Genomic DNA, 26,613 nt, shown 5'->3' with positions numbered 1-26,613 from the left:
AAATCGAGGCTATTATAATGAAGTATTCTGTCCATTAATATATCACACACACACACACACACACACATATGTATATAACCTGTCACATATCTTCCCGTTATTTCCACGGCACTGTTAACCAACTAACCTATTTTGTCGTTCACATGTCTTAAAATACACACATTTCTCTCATGCATCCAACAATCTAGGGCAAGTGAAAATGCTTGGCCAAAACAGCAGTGTATTGTGGATTCATATAACATGATTTAAGCAACACACAGCAGTGCGCAAATGAACCTGTCAGCTCACATTGTCGGCGAGGTAAGAGAGGAGCATCCAGCCGGACTGAAATCACCAAATCAGATGAAATAAGTCGGTTAGAGGCGCACATGCCGGGATGCAGTGGCTGTAGTAACGCCTCGTCGAGCGACGCTGCTGTGTCGCTTTAAGGAAATGCACTTGCAGCCATTTTCTGCTCTTTGTGTTTCGGAGATTAGCGGACAGGCGTTGTGGTAGACAGGAGCATCCCTCGGAGAGCATCGTTTTCAAGTGTAAATGCGACCCTCTCCGTCAGTGGCACCCAAAACGGACATGCAAGCATCAGGTACGTTGTATTATATTCGTATTATTCTTATTTTAGCATCCATACGGGTTAAACGCAGGGAGAGGGATGGTCATGATGGTTAACAGACCTGCCATTGGATGCATTACATTTGCATCTTGCTGTACCATCACTTGTACTCCTTTGAAGGATGGGGAAATGGGATCAATGTAGGATTAGATATTGTGGTGGCAGATTAAAAGCATTGTAATATAATAAGACGAGCTTTTGAGGGGTGTTTTCAGTTAATCGAGTCAATTTCTGTCATCGAGCAGGATGCGCTTGTCTAGCCGGCAGCTCCCGACAATTTTTAATTGGGTGGGGTGACTTGTGGTTTTGAATGTGCTGTGTGATCTCTGTCCTTTATTTATTTCATGATCAATCTATGCGTTTATTCATGCATCATTGATACAATATGTATATATATTTCCCCCCCATTAAATAAATTCCCATGTTTTCCAAAGCCTGGTTGAATGACTGGAAATAGCCAACCCAGAATATAGCCAACGGGATCCATTTGACAACTTATTTGAAATGAATGTGTGTGTGTGCAGTTTTTAATGTCAGTGTTGGCCGATCATGATTTTATTTTAACTGGAAATGAGATAAAGCGGTTTGTTATAAGTGCGCTTTCAGAGCATGTCCCTTTAAATCCACCTGAATACTCCCAGGCTGCGATTTGCGTCTCTGTATGCATGCTACTGAATAGGCCTAATGATACAGACTGTCCCACTGTGTGAACACTGGAGCACATACTGATGTGTCACTGGCTTTTGTGGTCTGCTCTCTCGTCATTGCCTTTTTAACAACCCTATCGTGATGTCTGCCTAGTTCCTTAGTTCAGTAGCATTAATGTGACAGATTTGCAACCTGCAGACTTCTTCACTTCAGGTCTGTTGCAACCTGGGATCTGAACACCTGATCGGCGTTTAAAACGTTTTTTATACATAACAGGCATGTATAAATCAGTTAAACTGGCTGCATTATGTATGCTATGGTGGATAATAGTGATACAGCTGTAGTTATTTGGTCATTTAAATGTTTAATTCAAACCAGATGTATTCTAAAAAAAGGGGCAATATTCGTTCAATACTGCATACTAGCTTCATTTTAGTCATAGAGCAATCAAAGTGTCTGTCTATAGAGAATCAGGACTGCAGATTATATTCAGTTAATATTACTATGGAAATGATCATGTAATGAATGGAGTAACAGTGCTGTATACATTCTCATTGCATACACGTTATTGCATATAAAAGAGCTTTATTTCAGCCATTAAGTGATACATTCTCTCTGTGTTGCTTGTTCCATGCAAAATGATCAGTGATTACTATTCTCCTCGTAAATCATATTGGGCCGTACAACCAACATTCATTAACTCTTAACTCAAACTGTTCATGATGCATATCAATCTCTTTATACCCTCAGTTGGGAGTGTTATTTTCTCTGTGTTCAATAAACAAACAAGAAAAACCCTTTTCCAAGATACAAAATATTAGACAGGGACAATATTTCATCCGCCCCAGTCTGCCAAAGATTGCACACATTCCAGAATTTTGGGGTTTTCGCCTGGAACACTCAGCCCTCTGTTTTCATGCTGTTTCACTTAGGTTTGGAGAATCAGCCCGAGTGAAAGACCCCTTTTCCAAATAGAAACTCAACAGTTCTTGATAAGTTTCCAAGGCCCCCCTTTATTTGGAGTGGACAGACATGATACACTCAGTACTGAAGACATTTTTCTGGCAATTGCGTCACACAGATGGATTATTGAGCTACTGGCTCTCCACGTGCACAACGGCCGCTTGTTTTGAGGGAGGCAAGGTCAGAAGTCTCCCTGGTATGTGTTGCAGGCCTTTCTAAACAGAATGCCCTGCCCAAATTAGTCAGCCCTGCTGGAGGAGTGCTTTTCCTCAGCACTTCTCTTGGGATAGCACAGGAGTCTTCACACCCTTTGCCCAGCACAAGCCTTGGCACTGAAGATAGACATAACTCCATGTCTAAGCTGCCCAAACGGTCTATAGAAATTATCATGAGGAAAGATTACCATTGGCTTGTTGGCTCCTGGACTTTCCCTGCTGTAAAGGGTCACTGACCAACTTATAAGGCATGTCACCAAGGATGCTGCTGTGGGGTTAAGCTCATATTCAGCCACACAGAGATAGACAGTAGAAAGCGCCTTTGCAACAAATGCTTTACAAAGTGCAGCATTTACTAGAAACTATAGGGAATCATTGGGACCATGTGAACTGTATTTAGGTGTTTGCCACAAATATCCTGTTGACTTGTGCAGATTAGTACAGTTTTCACCTTTAGTGTCCCTTTGATGTGTGTACGATATTTTTTGGGCAATAGTTTAAGTTTCAAGGAAGGAAATATATTTTGGCATGTTTTTAGTAGAGACACAAATGTGAAGGATATGTAGGCTGTCTAAGATTAGCCTTCCCAAATTTGTACCCCGATTGACTGGAATCATTACGGTTTTCCAAGACTGAATCAGTGTTCGAGAAACTCTGAAAATATATACCTAATGAATAAATAGGCAATAGTTTCCAGAACAATATGTTTTTAAATGAATCACCAGATAACAAAGTCTCAGCTAAGGGACATGAATGCTTTCAACAACATCTGTTAAATTTCTTCATTTTCACATGTGCACAGGCTGCACAAAGCTTCAGGAAACTTTCATTTGCAGATAAAACAACTTCCTGCAGAACCTTTCCAGTGTGGCGTTTTGCTTTTTAAAGATATGATCATATGTTCAAAAAGGAAGTTTATTTGCATAGGCCTAGATGTTTTTAACAGTGAGCCAGTTTCTAGTAACATGATGGAATTTAAAGAGAAAAAACCCACTAACATCATCCAGTGTGGGTAGGCTTTCATTATGTTGAATTTGTTCTTTCATGACATTCAGATCTACCAGGCACGAACAATGTACTGGAATGCAGGAAGAACGAGGTTCCCGATTCTCGTTTTTTTGTGTGGCAGTGTGGGAAAGTTGACATAGGCCCCATCTAGTCTACAAATGGAGAGATAAACATTAGGCTAGAGTGTCTTTCTGAGAACTTCCATAGTCTCTATAGACAAAACAGAATTCAAATGGGCCCACATTTTTGAATAGCTGTGGATTTGTATTATGAGAGTTTTTAAAAATATGTTCTCCACGCCTTTTGTTTGACTTTTTGTTTTGTCCACATTGGAGGGGCAGCGTGCTGTAGCAAGCAGAACTGGTTTGACATTTCTTGGAAACTTCAAAGAGCATGACATTATCCATGGTGCTGAACACTAATATAGTTCCTGGAAGTTACTACACTCTTCTGGCTTTGTTGGACGTTTCATTGACCAGATCTGACAATGTAAGATGGGTTCCATTTTGTTCAGATGGTATGATCTTTAATTTGCTAATTGTTTCTCATGACATCATCAGAAATTACTTGAGAAATGTTGGTGTCATTGCATGTCAGTGCTTTATACAGTGGAGATATTAACCTTAACTTCTACTGAATTAAGAGGAAGCGCAGTGTTCTGGAGTTCAAACTATGGCAGTTAGAGAAATGTGCTGTGAACAGCGGGTGTGGTTAGTTAACAGGAAGTTTCACTCGTGTGAGCAAAACCAATTAATGTGCTGTGCAAACTGTGCCTTTTGTTTTGCTATAGTTTTTGAGTGATGCTTACAGCGAAGAGACCTGTTAGACCTACATGTTACATAAGACAATATGAACCGTAGAGATTAAGCGAAGTCCAGAGCAGTTTCTCTACTGATTCCGTATCTGTCAGTCTAGGATCATTTACATGTTTCAAAATAGTGCCATGCAACGTTTCACCACAGCCTGAGCTATCATAGATCCTTTTTCTTAAATGGGAGGGATATTTTTGAAACCCTGTGTCTAATTAAGTAAAGGCTATACGCGTTCACATTTGAAAGTTCACATATTCTGTAGTGTACATCTTGGTTATAGTTATGGGTACTGTAACTTATCCCCATTTGACACCCCCTTTAAATAGCAGGGGGATAGGTAACATCTTTCTATTTTTACTACTCCTGCTCAACATTCTCAGTTTCTGACCAGCAATATTAAACAGGTTATAAAACTTGCACTGTATTGCAGCTATGGTGAGTACAATTTTAACTTCTGCCCAGGATAAATAAAGTCAATAAGTGGATTGTTAGTTAAACTGCAATTAATTAACGTTAAATTAAGCTTTTCATTATTGCTTATAGAATCATTTTGCAATTTGCTGGCTATCTTAAGCTTCAATGTTTCTGTCAGTTTTCAAAAAACAAAACTGTTTTTCATTTTCCTACGTTCTACAATACAGCTGTACTTTTACAGAGCATCATGATCACATTGCCACTTAATAAAAAGGACACTAAAGACACCAAAGGCCTTGATAGGTATAATAACAAATAGGCCCAGCCTCAATCTGCCCTAAACTGGTTAATTTAAGCAGCTTACAGCCATATCCGCTTGAGGCCTTCACTCAATTAAACATCTTTATTTGGAGATGAGACTCAGTTTAGTGCAGATGGAGCAGGTTGGCAAATTTATCAGAAAAGTTGCTCAAAACAAAATGGATGCAATGAATGTATAGTCTCCCTAGTTAATAGGAAGTGAACTGTTTGTTTTTGTTTACATATTGTATTTCTATTTGGTTATGTAGTTCTTCTTTTCATTATTCTCTGATCTGATATTTTCCCACATGGTGTGTTTCATTTCTGTTTTGGTCACAGGAGGAGCATAGCTTTTTTATTTATTAAGTTTAATTAATCTTAAATAATAGCATTGAATAATCATTGGCATAGTTTTGAATGTCTCTTAAAATACTATGAAGTTTAAGTTTTTTAATATATTTTTTAACTATACCAAACATGAATAAAAACACTGAATTTTGAGTGACTTTAGAAAAGTCTGACAATAAAGTTTAAACACATTTACAAAAATAGGAGACATTAACACAGGGGAGTTTTTTTGAGATGTGCCTGCATAGGAAGTGTATGTCTAAAAACAGAATGAAATAGTCAAATGAGGCTGCATTCACACAGAAACAAAACAAGCACAAGAACATGGAGTCAAAGGGGAAATATGAAAAGAGTTGCATGAACCTGACATTTTGCACACTGACAATTGACAGCCCTCTGCCACTTTAATTCTCTGTGCAGTTCATCATGTTCGGTCTGCACATGGCCTTTTATTGAATGCAATGCACAATGTTTTCTATTTCCGGATTAAAAGAATTGTCACCTATGATCACCAGACACTTTGAGGCAGCAGCAGATTTTAAAAGTGTCCTTAAACTGAAAGAAATTAACATGTAGATCACCTTTGCTAAGTCTAATCATGTTATTCAATTTCCATACTCAATTAAGAAGTAATTACTGATCAGCTGTGCAACACCTGATAAACCGCTGAACAGTGCAAAAGATTTGATTGGGGGGAGAAATTGCATGTCATGGTTTTGTCTAATTAGCAGAAAATAAATCATGACTTCACAATGAGACATCAAGACATTTTAAATAGATAGTTGAAAGTAAAAATACATACTTAAGCATTTTCTTCATCAATAGTATTATAATCATACAATAATTTGCTGTTTGTAGGTAATTAAGGAGCAATAATAATTTTAGGAAAGGTTCTAGTTGATTTACACAGAATTGTTTTCAGTTTAGTGGTAATTGTAAAACCCTGTTCTGTCTTGAAGTCTCCAGGGATGGTGGTGGCCTCTCTATGAAGGAGGCTGTTTGTGAGGCTGAATTGAGAGTCACAGAGTTCATCTTAAGGACACAAACCCAATAAACCCAAGAGTATTAGCAGTATTTCATATTTCAAAATGTATGCGTGTAGTTTGAAAGGAGATGTTTTGTAGAGTAGTAGTTGCAGCTTCTCATTCGGAGTTCAGGATGTTGGGTATCAATTATGATTTTTTTCATTTCAACCACAGAATTGAAGCAGGGTGCTAAATATTTTCTGGGGCAAGTGAAACCTTTGTCCATGAACAATATCCTTTAAATCTCTTGGTTTTGACTTCTGTCGCTCTTCAGAATAAGCATTGGTGTCTTCAAAACCTGCAACTATGACAACCCACGTTACACTAGAAGATGCTCTGTCCAATGTGGACCTCCTGGAGGAGCTCCCTCTCCCTGACCAGCAGCCATGCATTGAGCCTCCACCTTCCTCTATCATGTATCAGGTAAGGATGTAATGTAATAGGACACTGAAGTCTGGCTACAGTAGACAGAGCATGGTTTATTATTTATTGGATATGTTACTTAATATACCCTAATATTACATGATTAATCCCATCACTTTACTGTGGGTAAAAAAGCTGTGTAATAGAAAACAATTATATGATTACATACGGGGTTTGATGGGGTAGTCTACTGCTACCTCAAATAACATTTAATTATTTTCAACAATACAGTTAAAATTACGTAAACTTGGATCCAGATGTGTGCAGTTGTTGGTTGCCATTTTGAGTGTATCAATCTAATGTCTTTTTTACATTGCCAAACTTTCCCATTTATTTTATGTCTATACTTGTCTCTGTAGGCAAATTTTGATACTAATTTTGAAGACAGAAATGCATTTGTTACTGGGATTGCCAGATACATTGAACAGGCTACAGTCCACTCAAGCATGGTGAGTATCTTATAATGAAAGAAGCTGCCTGAGAAAGAGAGAATGTCGAAGTATTGACCAGGCTCAAAAACTCCCCATTAGGCACAATACTGTGAAAAAGACGTGCCACACATTTTAAGTCATTAAGAGCCAATGTCTGATAACAGATTTATTCTTTTAGCTGAATGTTCCTTTAAGCTTTGATACTGGACAGTTTCCAGATATTCAGCTCTGCTTTTCTCTGGGTTTCACTGAATCCTATCACTTCTTAACAGTGTGGTTAATCCAGCTAAATAGCAGCTCAGCAGCCAGACAGGACTGTGGGATCACCTTTGAACAAAGACGTCTTTGTTATGTATTTTTATATCTACACTCTTTGGTTAATTCCCTATGATTTGCATAATGATCTACTTAAAAATAGTTTATATTTTTATTACAGTAATGCCCAATGCAGGTTTCACAATGCAAGGCAGTCTCCAGAGTATAGAAAATATGTATTAGTTATTTTTTTGTAATAGTGAGATCTAACTGGAACTTGTTTCTCGTTCATTTAGTAGTGAGGACTCTTTTGGTACATTTCAACACAACATTGATCTTCTCACTGCACTCTTGTCTCTTCTCCCAGAACGAGATGCTGGAGGAGGGGCACGAGTATGCTGTGATGCTGTACACATGGAGAAGCTGCTCCAGAGCTATACCTCAGGTACTGACTGGACACCTGAGAGCTAACTGCCTGCCCAGTGGCACTCAAAACATTTCCTCATGGCTACTTTAATGAAGACAAACATACAGCCTTGTGTCAGGCATTCATTTTTCTGGATATCACTTTACAGAGGTGGGCTGCCCTGTGTTCCTAACCAGCTGGCAAACACTAATGCAGCATTGTATTGAAAAGCCTGCTGTGTTTCCATTTAGAGTATTTAAATTTGATACTGGCTCCGAAAACCAAAACCACATCAGGACTTGTATTTTGGTAATCTGTCTGTATAGTACTAATCCATTTATGTTATTTTGCTGCATCAGTCATGCCTTCATTTTCCTCTTCTTCTCTGTGCCCTTGTTTTCTTCCCGTCAAATTCAATGCACCTGGTCACCTGATTTAAACAGACAATTGAACACTGGAACAATGGATTCCAAGAAAGGAGAAACTCTTTTGTGTTACATAAAATTTTGAATTGGAAAGAAAAGCAGAAGCTGTAACATCTTGAGCTTTACATGCAATATACAATGGGAACAATCACTTGGTAATACATATCGGTTGGATTTTATCTATTTATAATATCTACTTATAGTGCTTCAAGGCAAAACAACATGTTTGGATATCATTGGTTATTCACACCCCATGAGGAATGATTGTGGACTAGAAACTTTCTCTGGGGGTCTAATTACTTTGTGTCAAACACACCAAGGAATAAATTTCAGAGATGTACAGATATCAAACGGCAGCAGCATTTATGTAATAGACTTTATCCCCCAGAACTTTTCCAAAACTGTACTTTTATGTTTCATTTAACACCACGATTTATCCTTGGTCTGTTAGGATTCTTTAACATCTCATCTGGTATATTCAAGCTTCATATTGCAATGTAAATCCATGTTACCAAAATTATATCAATGTATATTAGCCAGGAGTTTCTTTCCTTTCCCTTCCAGCTTTATTGTTGTGACATCATCAATGTCCATCATTCACTTTTCTTTCTTCACAAATGTGAAGTAAAAATGTGAATGTATGCTTTTTACCCGATTTTCAAATGTAACAGCACCAATTTAATGATTAATATATTTCTATAGAAAAACAAAAGATTTTGCATGATGAATAACTAATGCTGTTTTAAATAATAAATTAAAATCCTTCCTTGAAAGATTTCACGCAAACACACAATATCTTGCCCCCTTGTGGTGATCAAAGGAAATTTAAAGAGTTAATCTGTATCCCTTGTATTGCTCAGGTCAAGTGCAATGAACAGCCAAATCGGGTGGAGATCTATGAGAAGACCGTGGAGGTGCTTGAGCCGGAAGTCACTAAACTCATGAAGTTCATGTACTTTCAAGTAAGGCATAAGTTATTCCACATTTCCGGATAGTATTTTTAATAGCCTTTGGATAATTGACAAGAACATCCTTCAGTAAATATTTTGCTATTGTTTGTGGCACTTGCCTTCTAACTCTACCACAAACTGACAGTATAATTTTTAAAATCTATGCATGTCTGGCACTAGTCTTAAAACAAGAGACCCAGCAGATATGGCTGTGGCTGACTTTCTCTGTTATCCCTCAAGGTGGTGGTACCTCATGGCAGGGTACAATGAAGACAAAACATACTACCTTCAGCTGTTTTTCGATCGCAAAACTAAATGTAGTTTCTGTTGCTTCACAATCGCAGTACCTTGGGGAAACTTAACGTATTGTTTGGCGGTGCTTAACAAAAACAGCCTGAGAGAATTTAGTAAGTGTATTTTCTTTCTTGTCGTTCCGTCTTGTCAGCGCAAAGCGATCGAGCGGTTCTGCAGCGAGGTGAAGCGTCTGTGTCACGCAGAGAGGAGGAAGGACTTTGTGTCTGAGGCTTATCTCCTGACCCTGGGAAAGTTCATTAACATGTTTGCTGTTCTCGATGAACTGAAGAACATGAAGTGCAGTGTGAAAAATGACCACTCTGCTTATAAGAGGTAAATACTTTAGTGTGTATCTGCAAGGCCCTGGCTTGTCACTTCTTCCACCCCTGGCCGTTTTTTTATGGCTCAGATCTGAAACTTGGCAATTTACCCACAAGGCCATGTTCTTCGTCAATTTAACAATGTTTTCTATGGGATGCATTGCTGCTGTTAAAATTAGAAACATTTTAGGGGTCATTCATCTTAGTGATAAGTAAACAAGAGTAGGAACAGAACACAAATTCTGAGACTGACTGGCACATGCACATGACTGTTTGATTTGTGATATTTTCCACCTCTGACTTCAGTTTATGTAATATGTTCCACAATATATTGATTAATTGTTTTTTTTATCTTGGTATTTGCAGAGCTGCACAGTTCCTGAGAAAGATGGCTGACCCTCAATCTATTCAGGAGTCCCAAAATCTCTCCATGTTTCTTGCCAACCATAATAGAATAACACAGGTATGCTTTCTCATCTGACCCACTTTTGCTGCTGTTACTTGGCTGCAACTTTGTCACCTCTGTAACCTCTGAGATAAGTATGAATATGTTTTAGGCTTTGAAGATGTTAATTTGAAATCCAGCCAGTTATCTGAATGCAGTGTGTTTGCTTTGCAGTGTCTTCACCAGCAGCTTGAAGTCATTAATGGTTATGAGGAACTTCTGGCGGATATTGTCAATATCTGCGTGGACTACTATGAAAACAAGATGTATTTGACACCCAGTGAAAAACACATGCTTTTGAAGGTAAGACATACATGAAATAACGAAGAAGTGTACATTCTACTTGGAAAAAAGTGTTCAGCATTTAGAATAACATGCATATAGAAAAATGCGTCTTAATTTTGGCACTTATTACCCATTATAATGTTAGCCCGGAATCATCTAAAAATAGGGACTGGTTGTTCTTAGCTAATATATTTTTTTGAATGTGTTTAGGTACGGGGATATTGATTATATACTGAACATAAATATAAATGCTTCATGTAGAGTGTTGGTCCCATTTTTCATGAGCTGAAATGAAAGATCCCAGAAATTTTCCATATGTGCAAAAAGCTTATTCCTCTAACATTTTGTGCACAGATTTGTTAGTGAGCATTTCTCCTTTGCCAAGATAATCCATCCACCCAACAGGCGAGGCATATCAAGAAGCTGATTAAACAGTATGATCATTACACAGGTGCACCTTGTGCTGGGGACAATAAACGGCTGCTCTAAAATGTACAGTTTTGTCACACACAGATGTCAGGTTTTGAGGGAGTCCACCAGCGCTGTTGCCAGAGAATTGAATGTTCATTTCTCTCCTATAAGCCGCCTCCAACGTCGTTTTAGAGAATTTGGCAGTACATCCAAAACTGAAATTGAAATCGTTGCATTTATATTTGTGTTCAGTATATATTACAGTATAACTATGATCTTTGTTCTGGTGAACTGTTATACAATAACAAGGATATTTCTCATTTAGGTGATGGGCTTTGGTCTGTACTTGATGGATGGCAATGTCAGTAATATTTATAAACTGGACGCAAAAAAGAGGATAAATCTTGGGAAAATTGACAAGTTTTTCAAGGTGAGAGTTAATTTTTTGTTTTTAATTACTGAAACTTAAGAAATGGGCTAGTTGTCTTGTTTTTATATTGTGATCTTTCTATGTGAACAGATGTAATCTTTAATACAATTACTCTTAAAACCTGGAGTTTTCCTAATAAGACAGAGAACACTGAAAACAACGCTCCCTCTAAACATAATCAAAGCACACAGTTCTCCTTACTTGTACTGTACAGTAGTGATATAATGTGGCTCATGTCTGGTAATTGTATTGAAACTTTTTTAATCCCTTTCCTGTCATAAGAGTGTGTGACACAGCAACTGTGCTCATACCTCATGTCAAGCAGAGATTTCAGCCAGATGTTGCAGGAAGCCAATTACCCTTTAGGTGAAGTCTCATGGTGAATTCTCTTTGCATCCTTCTGAGAAATAATTATTCTAATAATTGCATCCTTGGATTTTCTGTCACGACTGGAATTCTTTGGTTTAACTAACCTTGTTATTTTTTCCTTGCCAGTAGTGCTTTCTGATTTTGAAAACACATATTAATACAAATCCTCAGTATATAGTCCTTTATACTGTTTTTTTAAGCATTCAGTGCAATTCTTTTACAGTGTTTTATTTTGTATATATATATATTTTTTGATACAAAGGGTAAAGACTGAAGAGTAAATATGTTTTTACATGTACCCCTGGTTAAGAACCACAGCCTTAAGGTTTATAATTAAGGTACCAAAACATTATAAGGTATAAAACAATGTTACTGGCAAGTCAATCAGCTGAATTTAGTTTTTATTTTTTACTGTGTATTTCTTTTCAGCAGTTACAGGTAGTCCCCTTGTTTGGTGACATGCAGATAGAGCTGTCTCGATACATTGAGACTAGCGCCCATTATGAGGAGAACAAATCCAAGTAAGTAAAGTTATGTGAAGAAATTGGTGTACCTAGATCTGTTGACATGAAACTATATAATCAATGTTGATTAGTCTGATGTCTTCAACCCAAACAATAGGTTCTTCATATAATAATGTCATTAGACGCCTTGTGGAAAATGTTCAGCTATCACAATTCTTATTGATTTATATGTCAGCACAGGTTTAGCATGACCACGTTATGATACAGCAAATCTTTGATCTCTTTGGGTTACAATTTTAAATATTCTATACCGCAAACTTAGAAGAGACAATTTGCAGCTACAGTTGAATTGTGAACTGACTTTTTAAATAGCTTCAGCAATGCTAACTTGGTTTCTGCTCTTCTTGTTTGCTTCCCTAGATGGACCTGCACTCAGAGCAGCATCAGCCCTCAGTACAACCTCTGTGAGCAGATGGTCCAAATAAGGGAAGATCATATCCGCTTCATCTCTGAATTGGCACGCTACAGCAACAGTGAGGTTAGTGAGAGATTAATCTCAGCAAATAGCAAGCACTCCTAAATGCTTGGCTCTATTCATTAACTCAGTCACCTGTGATGCTGTGCAGTGATTACAGTCATTGTGGCAGCAGAGATAATTGAATGATGCTGCTCTCGGTCACAATGGCTCTACATCACGTGTGTGATAAACTTCTACAGTGGTAAAATACAGTAGCGTGGAGATCCTGAAGGAAACAGGCCTTCTATCCTGTCTTTCAAAGCTTAGAGGATTAGTACATGATTCATTCTGATATGTAGTGATATTGATTTAATTCACAATAAAGGTAATTTATATTTAATATGTAAACACTACAGCTCCACAGCTTTGCATATACTTATGTTACAAACATCATTCCAGTTAAAAAATATCAAGACACTTGTGAGATGCTTTTAGATCAAGTAAACAATATGCCCACAGGTGGTGACAGGGTCTGGCCTGGATAGCCAGAAATCGGACGAAGAATACAGAGAGCTCTTTGACCTGGCACTTAGAGGCCTGCAGCTTCTGTCCAAGTGGAGCACCCACGTCATGGAAGTGGTACGTAACGGGTCCTAAAATGGGCTGAACATGATCTTGGTATTTTACATCCTGTGTTTATATAGGAATAGGTGAAGTAAGTATACACTAAAGTAAATGATAAGATATTTCAATGAAGTACATAAGAGGCAAATGAAAGACTTGAAATTAGAATGAAAGCCCATAAAGAATATCTTTTAAAGTCAATTGTTATTGTGTTAAGGTTTTGCAAAGCATTACTACAATTAAACCAGACACAAAAATAGTTGTCAACTTTCTCTTTCAGTACTCTTGGAAACTGGTGCACCCCACTGACAAATTCTGCAATAAAGACTGTCCCGGCACTGCGGAGGAGTACGAGAGAGCCACCCGATACAACTACACCAGTGAGGAGAAGTTTGCTCTAGTCGAGGTGAGGGACACGTGAAGTGTCATCTTTATGCAAAAGATCAAAATGTTGAATGAACACTATAGTATATGTTGGACTATAAGAATTACTAATCTTCTAAATGAATGGCTACATTGGTAATGGCAATAATTTGTGTTTGTCAATGCCAGGTAATTGCTATGATCAAGGGCCTACAAGTTCTCATGGGCAGGATGGAAAGCGTCTTTAATCAGGCTATTCGAAACACAATCTACGCAGCCCTGCAGGACTTTGCCCAGATGACTCTCAGAGAGCCTTTGCGCCAAGCTGTGAGAAAAAAGAAAAATGTCCTGATCAGGTATGTCTTAATTTAAAAAATATATATTTATAATTACAGTGAGGGAAAAAGTATTTGATCCCCTGCTGATTTTGTACATTTGCCCACTGACAAAGAAATGATCAGTCTATAATTTTAATGGCAGGTGTATTTTAACAGTGAGAGACAGAATAACAACAAAAAAATCCAGAAAAACGCATTTAAAAAAAGTTATGAATTGATTTGCATGTTAATGAGGGAAATTAGTATTTGACCCCTTCGACTTAGTACTTGGTGGCAAAATCCTTGTTGTCAATCACAGATTTGCACAAATCTCAGGAGGGATTTTGTCCCACTCCTCTTTGCAGATCCTCTCCAAGTCATTAAGGTTTCGAGGCTGACATTTGAGCCACTCCTTTGTTGCCTTGGCTGTGTGTTTTGGGTCATTGTCATGCTGGAATACCCATCCACGACCCTTTTTCAATGCCCTGGCTGAGGGAAGGAGGTTCTCACCCAAGATTTGACGGTACATGGCCCTGTCCATCGTCCCTTTGATGCGGTGCAGTTATCCTGTCCCCTTAGCAGAATAACTCCCCCAAAGCATAATGTTTCCACCTCCATGTTTGACGGTGGGGATGGTGTTCTTGAGATCATAGGCAGCATTCCTCCTCCTCCAAACACGGCGAGTAGAGTTGATTCCAAACAGCTCGATTTTGGTCTCATGTGACCACAACACTTTCACCCAGTTCTCCTCTGAATCATTCAGATGTTCATTGGCAAACTTCAGACGGGCCTGTAAATGCGCTGCAGGATTTCAGTCCTTCACGGCGTTGTGTGTTACCAATTGGTGTTTTCTTGGTGACTATGGTCCCAGCTGCCTTGAGATCATTAACAAGATCCTCCCGTGTAGTTCTGGGCTGATTCCTCACGGTTCTCATGATCATTGAAACTCCACGAGGTGAGATCTTGCATGGAGCCCCAGACCGAGGGAGACTGACAGTTATTTTGTGTTTCTTCCATTTGCGAATAATCGCACCAACTGTTGTCACCTTCTCACCAAGCTGCTTGGCGATGGTCTTGTAGCCCATTCCAGCCTTGTGTAGGTCTACAATCTTGTCCCTGACATCCTTGGACAGCTCTTTGGTCTTGGCTATGGTGGAGAGTTTGGAATCTGATTGATTGATAGCTTCTGTGGACAGGTGTCTTTTATACAGGTAACAAGCTGAGATTAGGAGCACTCCCTTTAAGAGAGTGCTCCTAATCTCAGCTCGTTACCTGTATAAAAGACACCTGGGAGCCAGAAATCTTGCTGATTGATAGGGGATCAAATACTTATTTCCCTCATTAACATGCAAATCAATTTATAACTTTTTTTAAATGCATTTTTCTGGATTTTTTTGTTGTTATTCTGTCTCTCACTATTAAAATACACCTACCATTAAAATTATAGACTGATCATTTCTTTGTCAGTGGGCAAATGTACAAAATCAGCAGGGGATCAAATACTTTTTTCCCTCACTGTATATGTTACTGCCAAACGTGGTAAATAAAGTCAGATATCTTCTGCTTCATGGTGCTACAGAGTGCTGGAGTCAACAGGTTCATCAGAAGCCTTAATAGGTTTAATCTTTTTCTGTGCTTGGATTTTGAGCATCACTGTATGTGTTCACAGCGTTCTGCAGGCTATTAGAAAGACAATCTGTGACTGGGAAGGAGCCCGAGAGCCCCCCAATGACCCCTGTCTGAGGGGAGAGAAGGACCCCAAAGGAGGCTTTGATATTAAAGTCCCCCGTCGTGCAGTTGGACCCTCAAGCACCCAAGTAAGTTGAATTCTTTAACTTGTCATAGTTAACAGGCCTGACACAAGGGACAAGATAGGAAGTTCGTAGCAAAGTGATATTAAAATCTGATTTATGTAAGTAGATTGTATATGTTCAAAGGTGGAAAAAGTGCATACATGATGCATTTTATATAACTGGTTAGTGACCATTGTGCGATATTAGAAATTACTTTGCATCCAGCATCTTTTGTCCCTTCACACTGATTTGTATCTTGTTTGAACCAAAGCCAATACTCATAAGCCAATAAGAAATCATGTAATAAATCTCATTATTATAAAGCGTTTACATATTTTGTTCCCTAACATACATGCTCCTCTGGAAGTTCAGTCTTAAAGTGATGCTGAGAGGTCACATGTAAAGCAGTCACGGGACTCAGAATCTTTTTTTTTCTTGGCAGCTTTACATGGTGAGAACCATGTTAGAGTCACTTATCGCTGACAAGAGCGGCTCTAAAAAAACTTTGCGAAGCAGCCTGGACGGGCCCATCGTCCTGGCCATCGAAGATTTCCACAAGCAGTCCTTTTTCTTTACTCATCTTCTTAACTTCAGTGGTAGGTTATTTGAGCTGCAGGTTTGGATGAGATAGAAAATTATATTTGTTTACTATTCTGCAGAGGATTTCAATGAAGTATTTATGATGTATTTTATCTCTCATTGTTACATATTTTAAAAGTTGTTATCGGATTTCCATTTCCTATAGTAATATTTTGCTTAATTTCTAAATTTTTATTTTTTATTAAGTGTCAAGTGATAGCATGCCTTGAAGTAGAAAATAGTTTTTTGCCCAGTGTTCTGGCTGAGGCATAACACCTGTGTTTGTTTTTGGGATCTACAGAAGCTCTCCAGCAATGCTGTGATTTATCCCAACTCTGGTTCCGAGAATTCTTCTTGGAGCTGACAATGGGCCGCAGAATTCAGTTCCCCATTGAGATGTCCATGCCCTGGATTCTAACGGATCACATTCTTGAGACCAAAGAGCCCTCTATGATGGAGTAAGCATCAGACATTATATAGTCTATATCAGACATTCTATACTCGATATTAGACATTCTTTAGTCTATGAAATACTCTGGCAGTGGTCTCAGAGCAGAAGTACACTTTTTGTAACGTGTCCAGAACATTATTCTAAATTAGATTTGTTTTTCATTGTGTTACATTAATTAATGCCTTGGCATGAATGTTGAGAAGGGAATAAAGATGGTCCAAAACCACTTACATCTGCCAAGCTTGACCTCTGTGTGAATAAAGAGAATCATGTTTTTCAAGTGCTTCTAAACAAACAAACACAATGTTGTGAAAATAACCTATAATTTTCTTGTTTGACCTAGATATGTTCTTTACCCACTGGACCTTTACAATGACAGTGGATACTACGCTTTGACAAAATTTAAGAAGCAGTTCCTCTATGATGAAATTGAAGCTGAGGTATTTTTTTCTTGACTGTATTCAATATAAAATAAATATGAATTTGTTTTTCATTGCTCTACTGCAGATTTGTGTTTTGTGTACACTGCTGTTTTTGAATGTGAAACACGAAAAACATAAACAGGTCTGCAGCTGCTACTTATAAATCATTGTCTAATGATTTATATGAATATTTTTAAACATGTTTATGAACATTAATAATGCTAGCTGACTTAATTATTGCTATTCTAACAGTGTTTTCAACAATAAACCAGGCAACATAGGACAATTTCCTCAATATAGACTGTCCCTAATAAGTAATCTGTGTGATCATGTATTTTCTTGTATTTTATGTAGACCTGGCGTTTTATTCTTGCTCCTGCTATAATTAAAATTATGATCAATAGTACAATCCACAGAGTTCACTCCCACTTTGACCTGCATACATGTTTTGGGCTGTCTTGCTGATGCATCTTTTTTTCCCATCATTTAATTTTAAATCCAGATGAAGGTATTTGAAAAACAATCAATACTGCAGTCTAATTTTGAGAACTTTCTCTGTTTCAGGTGAATCTTTGTTTTGATCAGTTTGTCTACAAGTTGGCAGATCAAATATTTGCCTACTATAAAGCAATGGCTGGCAGGTATAGTTTTTGGTTTATTTACTTTTTGAGAGCTTTTCAAGGACTTCTTGTTGAACATAGTTATATCATGAGACTGTTAATAGATGTATTTTAATTTCTGTTCCTATGCATCAGTCAGTACACTGGGAGGTACGGTTGGTAGTGCTGTGTGAGAAATATTTGTGGAGTGAGAGAGAGACCGTGCTTCTTCTTGTCTTTACAGTGTTCTGCTTGACAAGCGATTTAGAGCTGAGTGCAAAAACTATGGGGTGATCATTCCTTACCCACCTTCCAACCGCTATGAGACCTTGCTAAAGCAGAGACACGTACAGGTATTTGCAATTTGCTTCACATTTGTTTCCTCCCAGGGGACAGCTAACACCTTAAACCATTACTATGTGGTATTTTTAGTTTCCTCTCAATACCTTGCATTTCAGCACATTACATTGAAGCTATCTATAGGTTTAACATTTCTGACCCAGTTTTTAGGAAGTGTACTTCCATATTCACCCTATTAAGTTCGATATCAATGTAATGCTTTTTCGTAACAACATTTAAAGAAAGGTTCATCATCATTTAACTTAATCAATTTGTGCAGTTTACTAACAAAGTAAATATTTAAGTAAACACTGTGCTGTTTATAATGGTGTTTTACTATAATTAAAAAAAACAGTTCATAAAATCAAAATATTTTTTTCTTTGGTTTGTTTTCCAGCTTCTAGGTAGATCAATTGACCTGAACAGATTAATCACTCAGAGAATATCAGCTGCGATGTACAAATCTCTTGACCAGGCGATTAGTCGCTTTGAAAGTGAAGATCTGACCTCCATTGTGGTAAGAGGCACTTAACTTTAATAAAGCAGGCATTCCACCTTGAAGCCTGGTTTTGCTGGATGGGAGACCTTTAAGTAATATCAGGTTGCTGTTGGAATCCCCCTGTACCAGAATTTCCCCAAAACAATGGTCCAAAGGGCACACTGTGCAGTAGGAGGCACCGTCTTCCTAATGAGATATTAAACCATGCTCCTAACTCCAAGTAGTCATTAAAGATCATATGACATTTTTCAAGAGTAGGAAAGCTAATCCTAGCATCCTGGCTAAAATCCAAATCAGGCATTCTTAATCCTCCTTACCTTACCTTACCTTACCTCCTTAGTTCTTCACCTTATACACACTGTGGCATGTGTATGTCCTGAGATATTAGTAATTTATGTTTTAGTTTTTCTGTATTTGCTAGACCAACTTGTGCCAGTTCCACAGAGGGTTTAAATCTTGAGAATGTACGACGCATTTGTTATGTTACAGCCAGCACAGATCTTTGAACTGGGTTTGTTATGCATCTCCCTTGTAGGAGCTAGAGTGGTTAATGGAAATCAATCGGCTGACTCACCGGCTCCTGTCGAAGCATATGACCCTGGATAGCTTTGATGCCATGTTCAGAGAGGCCAACCACAACGTCTCGGCTCCCTATGGGCGAATCACTCTCCACGTCTTCTGGGAGCTGAATTTCGACTTTCTCCCCAACTACTGCTACAACGGCTCTACCAACAGGTGTGAGCTTCACAGAGCAGATTGTGTTCAGTGCTCAGCGTGACATTTTTCCTGTGTTCTATATAATTTAAAGCTTTGGTGACATTGTAAGATATTTCTCTTTTTCCCATAGATTTGTACGGACAGCAATTCCTTTCACCCAAGAGCCACAAAGAGACAAACCTGCTAATGTCCAGCCTTACTATCTATACGGGTCAAAGGTTTGTATCTTTAATCTTTATTCCCATAAAGGTCTGTGTGACTGAAAGCAGGTCTGACTGCATGTGGTTTCTTTCCTCTTTTCACAGCCCTTGAACATTGCATACTCCCACATCTACAGTTCTTACCGCAACTTTGTGGGACCTCCGCACTTTAAGACTATCTGTCGCCTGCTCGGATACCAGGGGATTGCTGTGGTGATGGAGGAGCTCCTGAAGATTGTCAAGAGCCTGGTAACGTCTCATTAGGATGTTCACGTAACATCCCTGCAAATAGAAATGCTTTTGGTTGAACGGACTCAAAGCTGTCGTCGTGAAGGGTTAATGGGAATAGGGCCTAAAGCTTTGGAAGAAACCTGCCTGGGAATAATCTGTTGAAGCCGGTTTGCTGAGAACCAATCTTGTCACTTTGTTTAGTTGGTGACAGCCACACTGAAAGATTGAGTTTTTTGGAGCCGTTAAAAAATTCCTTAAATTTGACTTTTTCTATTTCATTGCAGCTCCAAGGCACCATCCTACAGTATGTGAAAACCCTGATAGAAGTGATGCCCAAGATCTGTCGCCTGCCCAGACATGAGTACGGCTCTCCAGGTGAAACACTATTCTTTCATCTCTTGGGCAGGCTTAGAAGCAACACACCGTAATGTTGACACAGTTTTCTCAAAGATTTATAAACTGCCTGCCGCATGGACAGAGCACCATTCTCATATTGTTTGATGGTCTGTGCAAGATACGCTTACTATTCAACTAAGCTTGTGACATATGGTAGATTGTAAATACATTTTTACATTTTTTTCCTTTCAAACGGTAAACCTACAGTCACATCCAGACTCTTCTGTGAATGGACAAGTGAAAAACAACTTGAAATTTAAAAGAGAAAATATATATCAGCTTTCTCTTCATATAGAGTTCTCCTTTCTGAAATTATCTTTATTATTTTTATTTTATTTTTAACACCTGATGATAGGACTCCTTGGCTCATAAACATGTAGCTGGTAATGAATGTGAGAACTTTCTCCATGCTAAAGTAACATGTACTACCTAAATTAGACCACACTGCATTCTTCCTTTCTGTGTGTGTGTGTGTGTGTGTGTACAATGACCACGTTAGTCACCTCTTTCCAGTGCTATATGTTATGATTTTGTTTCCTAGGTATTTTGGAGTTTTTCCACCATCAGCTGAAAGACATAATTGAATACGCAGAGCTGAAGACGGATGTATTTCAGAGTCTTCGAGAAGTGGGGAATGCAATCCTGTTTTGCCTGCTGATAGAGCAAGCTTTGGTAAGAACATAACATCTCATACATAGCAGGTCCCTTACATATATCTAACTGGCTATCTTCATAGAGATAAACTTGATTCATATATTTGAATAATTGTTTACTGAAACTCAAGTTTCAAAATATGTACACTGTATTTTTCTAACAGACAATTCTAAAAATCATGAAAAATAATTAGAAAGAGTTGATTGTTTTACACAAGCATCTTTATCAATTACATGTATCTACTTCATTCCTGCAAGATAATTAACTCTGAATTATTAATAATTTGAGTCAATATTTGTTGAATATATATTTTGATTGCAATGAAAAATATGTTTTCATGAGAGAGTTGACTACATCATCTGTCTAATTCTGTGTTATTAAAATTTTAAATGCCTAAAATACCTACATTCAAAATACATTTGACTAAGCTGTCTACACAGATCAATCAGTTATATGAATACCCATTTATTAAAGAGTGCTGCTGACAGAGTTAATTTCCAACAGTTTTTATTTTATTTTTGGACATACTGTATTTTAGAAAGCTTTAATTTCAAGGCTGTTACAAATCACTTTTGACCTTAATCCAGTAAACTTTACAATAAGCAACATCATTTTTTCCTGAGTGCATGTGAGAATGTTGCCCTGCATAGTCTACAAGTACCGCTGTTTGTGTATGTAATCATACAAACTAATTTGTAGCTGCTTTCGTTTAACATTGCTTTTAAGCTGGGTATCTCGCTGAATTCCTTAGGGGTAGATCTACCTGTTGTCAAAGATGTATTTTTACAAATGGAGGGCAAGAACCCATGTTGCAAATTCAGAATGATTATGTTGTTACAGAATGATTCATTGTGGTGAAAGTTTCTTCCACATTTCAGTTATTTTTCAGGATTTTAGGAAATGCAAAAGAGCTCTTCAGGTCACAGTTATTAATTACTCCTGAAACCTTATCTTTTTTATTACATGCTGGCAACATCAAAGGTGGTAAGGAATTAGGTCATTTCTATGGTAACAAGCACATTAGTACCAGTAGCTGTTTATCACCAAGTTCATTTCTTGCTCAGTTTTAATTTAGGGCTGCCATGGAAACAAGGTATCTTTGTTTTTGTTACGTATTTGAACAGTTATTTTGGAGTAGTTAATTAATTCGAAAACAAATAATAATAATGCTCGGGCGGGGGATGAGCAAAATACTGCAGATACTTGGGTATTTTTCTGAGATGTCTGTGTGATGAACTCCTGTATCATCATATGGTAAAACAAAATGCTAAAGTCTATAACTATTCCTCTTATCACTACAAAAAACAGGGCTCTATACCCTTGGCTTCCATGGCAATCAGGCCACATGCAGTGTCTGGATGTTTTATGTCGCACTTCTGCTGTGCAATAGCTGTCCATCGCATGTTAAACTTTTATTTTACATTTTCTGTTTGGTGAAAACTCTTAAGTCTTTGCGATTTTTCATAACATGATCTACAAACAATGCACAAGAACAACACTTCTTCTGCCGCTATTTTCCGTAGATTTTTGTTGTTGTTTTTGTTTTGCTTATGTGTACCAGTGACAAAGATGCAACATATCTGATAAGTACAGATTACAGACTGCAAGAAATAATAAATGTATGTGATGTAAAGTCCTATGAAGCTGCATGCAAAGTGCATCAAATTAATTTTCTAATATACAATGCAAAAAAGCAAAATGTATTTATAAAACTGGGTTGGTTAAAATTATGTCATCGTTATAGTATACATGTTAAATTGGTCAATTAGTTAATTAGGAATATGATGGAGTTGAAGGACTTCGATTTGTATGCAGAGTGCTTATAATGTGTGTGTGCACCACTGTTTGTAAGTCAGTTTAGTCTCTTTGTTTTATCTTTGAGACTATTCTGAAAACAGGACCTAATAAGAATGATTTAAGTTCTTTTAGAGGGCGCCACCGAGGTTCGCAGGTTCAGCCACCCGACTCTGTGACAAACTTCACTGCCTCTGGCCACCCCTGATTTAAAGTAACTGTGGATTTTGAAAATCTTTGAAATATGTTGTGGTGACTGTACCAAAAGCAAATCTACCACATCTATTGATGAATTATTGGTCAGTGATTAATCAGAACCATGTTTTTGTTATATTATGTCTATGACAGTAGCACTCTGTGACGTGATGCACAGTTTGCCCACCAGAGGGGTGTGTTGTTGGAATTACAACATTTGATTTGTACTGTCCTTACATGGAGGACATTCCTCGAACAAACAAAAGTACTGAAGCCATTAAGGAAATGTAATTTCATCTTTGATTCTCCTTCATTGTTGGTTATATTTAATTTCACAGCTGTAGCTTTGCAAATTGGTTTGTTTTCCTTTTTTAAAGCTGACCTTCCAATATGAATGTAGTGTTTTTAATCATTGAATTACAGCTGTCATAATACCCTTATTTTTCCCTAAACAGGACGGTTTGTTTATTCTGTACAGGTCTGTATAAGGGTACTATTCTAATTTATTGGAAAAAATATATACTAAAAAAGGGCTTTGGGTTATTAATGTTATATTAATAACCCAACACCAAGGAGGGAATCGCATAACAGAAGGAAGGAATGCTAAAATGTTCCCTTAGATAAATGTGCTTGTTTTTTTGTGTAAACGTTTTGAATCCAAGGATACTGCAGTTTAAATACAGCCTTCTTTTTTTAGTCCCAGGAAGAAGTGTGTGATTTACTTCATGCCGCACCATTTCAAAATATCCTTCCTAGAGTTTACATCAAAGGTAATTTTATTTTCCCTTTTCTTTGACTATGTATTGAACATAGTAGTTCATATTATTGTGTATGTAGTGTATATTAATTTATTTTAATGTGCTTTTTATCTCAATACACAAAATAATGTTCTAGCACAAGCTAAATATAACTGATAAGATCATTACTACCTTTGCCTTTTGAAATCGCATGTCTCACTTTTGTTAAAAAATTTACAGAGGTTAGGAGCTATTTAGACATTAGTTTGTATGGGTTGTTAGATATATTCTTGCAGGGAGTTGAAGGAAACGTTTTCTGGCAGAAGAAATTAAAAACATAGCCCAAAGGCTATTGATGGTGCTGATTTTCTCCTTTTTCTTCATCAGAGGGAGAGCGTCTAGAAGTCCGAATGAAAAGACTTGAGGCAAAGTACGCACCACTTCATTTGGTTCCTTTGATTGAGAGGCTGGGGACCCCTCAGGTAAGCTGTGGATACACGTGGAAGCGGGTGAGAGGACATAAACCTTTCATATTTTTATGCTGACAAACTTAAAAAGATGCACCTGATTACAAAAAAGTTGTCATGTTTTATGAAAATAAATTTCCCTAATTAAATATGTTTTATTGCATTTATAAACTGCAAATATAAACTTTCCAGATGCCTATAGTCTTTCCTAATACAGGGGCAAGTGGATGGATTGTTTGGGCTGAGTAATGTCTCCAGACGATACCTTCATGAACCATCTCTTTTTCAGTTAGATTAGTCAGGCTAACTGTCCCTGACTTCTTTCACCTTCCACACAGGCATTATCTTATTAATAAAGAGCCCCTATGATTAAGTTTGACTTTAATAAATAGAGCAGAAACCTGTTTGTCCCGTTTGTGATTTGTAATATTAATTTAAATTGAATCTCCTGAAGTACAAACCTGGAAAACTAGTGTAGTTTAAACAGTGGACAGAGCAGCAGTATTTGATACTAGAGATTATACAAACCACACAATCCTTACACAATCTTCTTTAATTCAATGACTAAATGAAAAAAGACAAGTAGTGAGATATCCTCTGGGGGGCTAGTGGGCTTAAAGTCAGATTAAAGATTGAAGAGAACTGTTGGATAAACTTAAATTTAAATTAGATTATTAGATATTTAGTCACATAGTTACCTTGGTTCACTCAATATTAAGTGTTGTGCCATTTTGATGTTTTGTTTGCTTTTTTGCCTGCACAGTTACTCCATGAATTCTTTCTCCTGTTCTTTTCTAATAGTCACATACAATGTGGATATTGTCATTCAGCACATTGTTCATCCTGTTCATGTAAATCCTTGCACTTATTTATTTATATATTTAGAGCCATATAGCTTTGTCTCGTGTTACCCAGCCCTTATGAGCTCATCACCACCTGAACACAAGTGTGAGAGTATTTTACAGTTATCTTAAAAGGAGTCGATACCCAGTCTCTCACTAAAGAGTGGCCTGGAATTAAACACTGTCCACATTGTCTGAAAAGTATGAAATGAAAGTTTAGATACGATCAAATGTATGACATGAATCCTAGAAAGCGGAATTATGCCATGTCATGCAGAAAGCACTATTAAAGATTTCCCAGGTAAAAGGAACAAAGAACAACTGGCCCATTTGATTACAATTTACAGGGAAGTATGATACTTATTCCTCTTTAAACACAGTCATTGCACAAAAGCGCCAGCATACTCACCTTACTATGCACACATTTGCTGATGCTGTGCAAGATGACCTTCCTGTTTCTGACAAACAGGTTTTTGCAGTGGAGAAGTGCCACACACAAGATAAACACTTTGCTGTAATACACAGGAACAGAAAAGTTCCAGAAGTGTGTACAGTTTATCCTTAAAGTGCTTAGGATCAAATTACAGGATCCCGCTGAGTATATTTTTGGCAGCTCAAGAGGCTGTTGTCATATGAAACAGCTGCTTCTGTAATTCTACTAGAGGTGCAACTTCTATTCTACTACAGAATCTATAGGGCTTGAACAGTGTATAGAACAAAAAGGAAAATAAATAAAAACATATATATACAGAGAGAGAGAGAGAGAGAGATAAGATATAGAAATAAGAGATGCTACGCCAGACAGAATGTTTTCCTTATAGTTCAGTGTTCTCAGCATAGTGAGAGATGGATTAGGACCATCAGAATCCCCTCACCAGCCATTTCTCAATATTTATAAAACGTCTCTCTTGAACACCTTGCATTGCTATTTCGATTTGATTGAGATGTTGATTATTTCCAGCAAATCGCGATCGCGAGAGAGGGAGACCTTTTGACGAAGGAGCGGCTGTGTTGTGGCCTGTCCATGTTCGAGGTGATCCTGACCCGCATCCGAAGCTATCTGCAGGATGCAGTGTGGCGGGGACCCCCTCCCACCAATGGGGTCATGCATGTGGATGAGTGTGTTGAATTTCATCGTCTCTGGAGTGCCATGCAGTTTGTCTACTGCATCCCTGTGGGGACCAATGAGTTCACAGCAGAGTATGTATTGTTCCTTGCTAAGTCACTTTAATGGTTTGCACTGTAAGCATGGAAAGAATATCGATGTGCCTCATGTAGGGCATCTTTGGATTTTTTATTTTTAAGGTTTTTCTTGTAGCTCCCAGTTAGTGTTTTTATTTATGCTTCCCCAGTGTAGCAGTAATAATGTTAATAGGGCTGACATGTTTCCCACACAGGCAGTGCTTTGGTGATGGGCTGAACTGGGCCGGCTGTTCTATCATCGTCCTACTAGGCCAGCAGCGACGCTTTGATCTGTTTGACTTCTGCTACCACCTCCTCAAAGTCCAGAGGCAAGACGGAAAGGATGAAATAATCAAAAATGTGGTAAATTAAATTCTGTGCTATATATAGTCATAAACATAATCTTATTGTGTATTATCAAAAGAGAAATTCATTTTGTGCAAATCGTGTTGAAAAGGTTTACAGAAAAGTAAGTTTTGATATATCTGCAACTACTATCAGACT

The 26,613-nt window shown here is 37.8% G+C and overlaps 1 protein-coding gene across 2 annotated transcripts in view; it reads left to right on the top strand.

Moving 5' to 3' along the window:
• Positions 1–297: 297 nt before the first annotated feature.
• Positions 298–26,613, top strand: part of cyfip2 (cytoplasmic FMR1 interacting protein 2) — a 29,919-nt gene continuing 3,603 nt past the window's right edge. The window contains exons 1-30 of one of the 2 annotated variants that reach the window (XM_066716816.1): positions 298–583; positions 6,618–6,766; positions 7,126–7,215; positions 7,820–7,897; positions 9,144–9,245; positions 9,679–9,860; positions 10,214–10,310; positions 10,467–10,595; positions 11,314–11,418; positions 12,217–12,308; positions 12,672–12,789; positions 13,228–13,347; positions 13,613–13,738; positions 13,885–14,051; positions 15,682–15,829; positions 16,248–16,401; positions 16,686–16,842; positions 17,179–17,275; positions 17,822–17,898; positions 18,101–18,209; positions 18,593–18,712; positions 19,230–19,429; positions 19,542–19,629; positions 19,717–19,860; positions 20,127–20,217; positions 20,780–20,910; positions 23,579–23,651; positions 24,006–24,127; positions 25,889–26,127; positions 26,325–26,472. In XM_066716816.1, the coding sequence (XP_066572913.1) occupies positions 6,650–6,766; positions 7,126–7,215; positions 7,820–7,897; positions 9,144–9,245; positions 9,679–9,860; positions 10,214–10,310; positions 10,467–10,595; positions 11,314–11,418; positions 12,217–12,308; positions 12,672–12,789; positions 13,228–13,347; positions 13,613–13,738; positions 13,885–14,051; positions 15,682–15,829; positions 16,248–16,401; positions 16,686–16,842; positions 17,179–17,275; positions 17,822–17,898; positions 18,101–18,209; positions 18,593–18,712; positions 19,230–19,429; positions 19,542–19,629; positions 19,717–19,860; positions 20,127–20,217; positions 20,780–20,910; positions 23,579–23,651; positions 24,006–24,127; positions 25,889–26,127; positions 26,325–26,472 (3,621 nt within the window). In that variant the 5' untranslated portion in view covers positions 298–583; positions 6,618–6,649. The remainder of the gene's footprint in view (positions 584–6,617; positions 6,767–7,125; positions 7,216–7,819; positions 7,898–9,143; positions 9,246–9,678; positions 9,861–10,213; positions 10,311–10,466; positions 10,596–11,313; positions 11,419–12,216; positions 12,309–12,671; positions 12,790–13,227; positions 13,348–13,612; positions 13,739–13,884; positions 14,052–15,681; positions 15,830–16,247; positions 16,402–16,685; positions 16,843–17,178; positions 17,276–17,821; positions 17,899–18,100; positions 18,210–18,592; positions 18,713–19,229; positions 19,430–19,541; positions 19,630–19,716; positions 19,861–20,126; positions 20,218–20,779; positions 20,911–23,578; positions 23,652–24,005; positions 24,128–25,888; positions 26,128–26,324; positions 26,473–26,613) is intronic. The other variant, XM_066716818.1, reaches the window with a different exon arrangement.

This window comes from Amia ocellicauda, chromosome 11 (genome assembly GCF_036373705.1).
Source record: "Amia ocellicauda isolate fAmiCal2 chromosome 11, fAmiCal2.hap1, whole genome shotgun sequence".
In the NCBI taxonomy this organism is placed as follows: Eukaryota; Metazoa; Chordata; class Actinopteri; order Amiiformes; family Amiidae; genus Amia; species Amia ocellicauda.
Note: the sequence above shows the minus strand (reverse complement) of the source record. Positions and strands in the feature narration are given on the sequence as shown.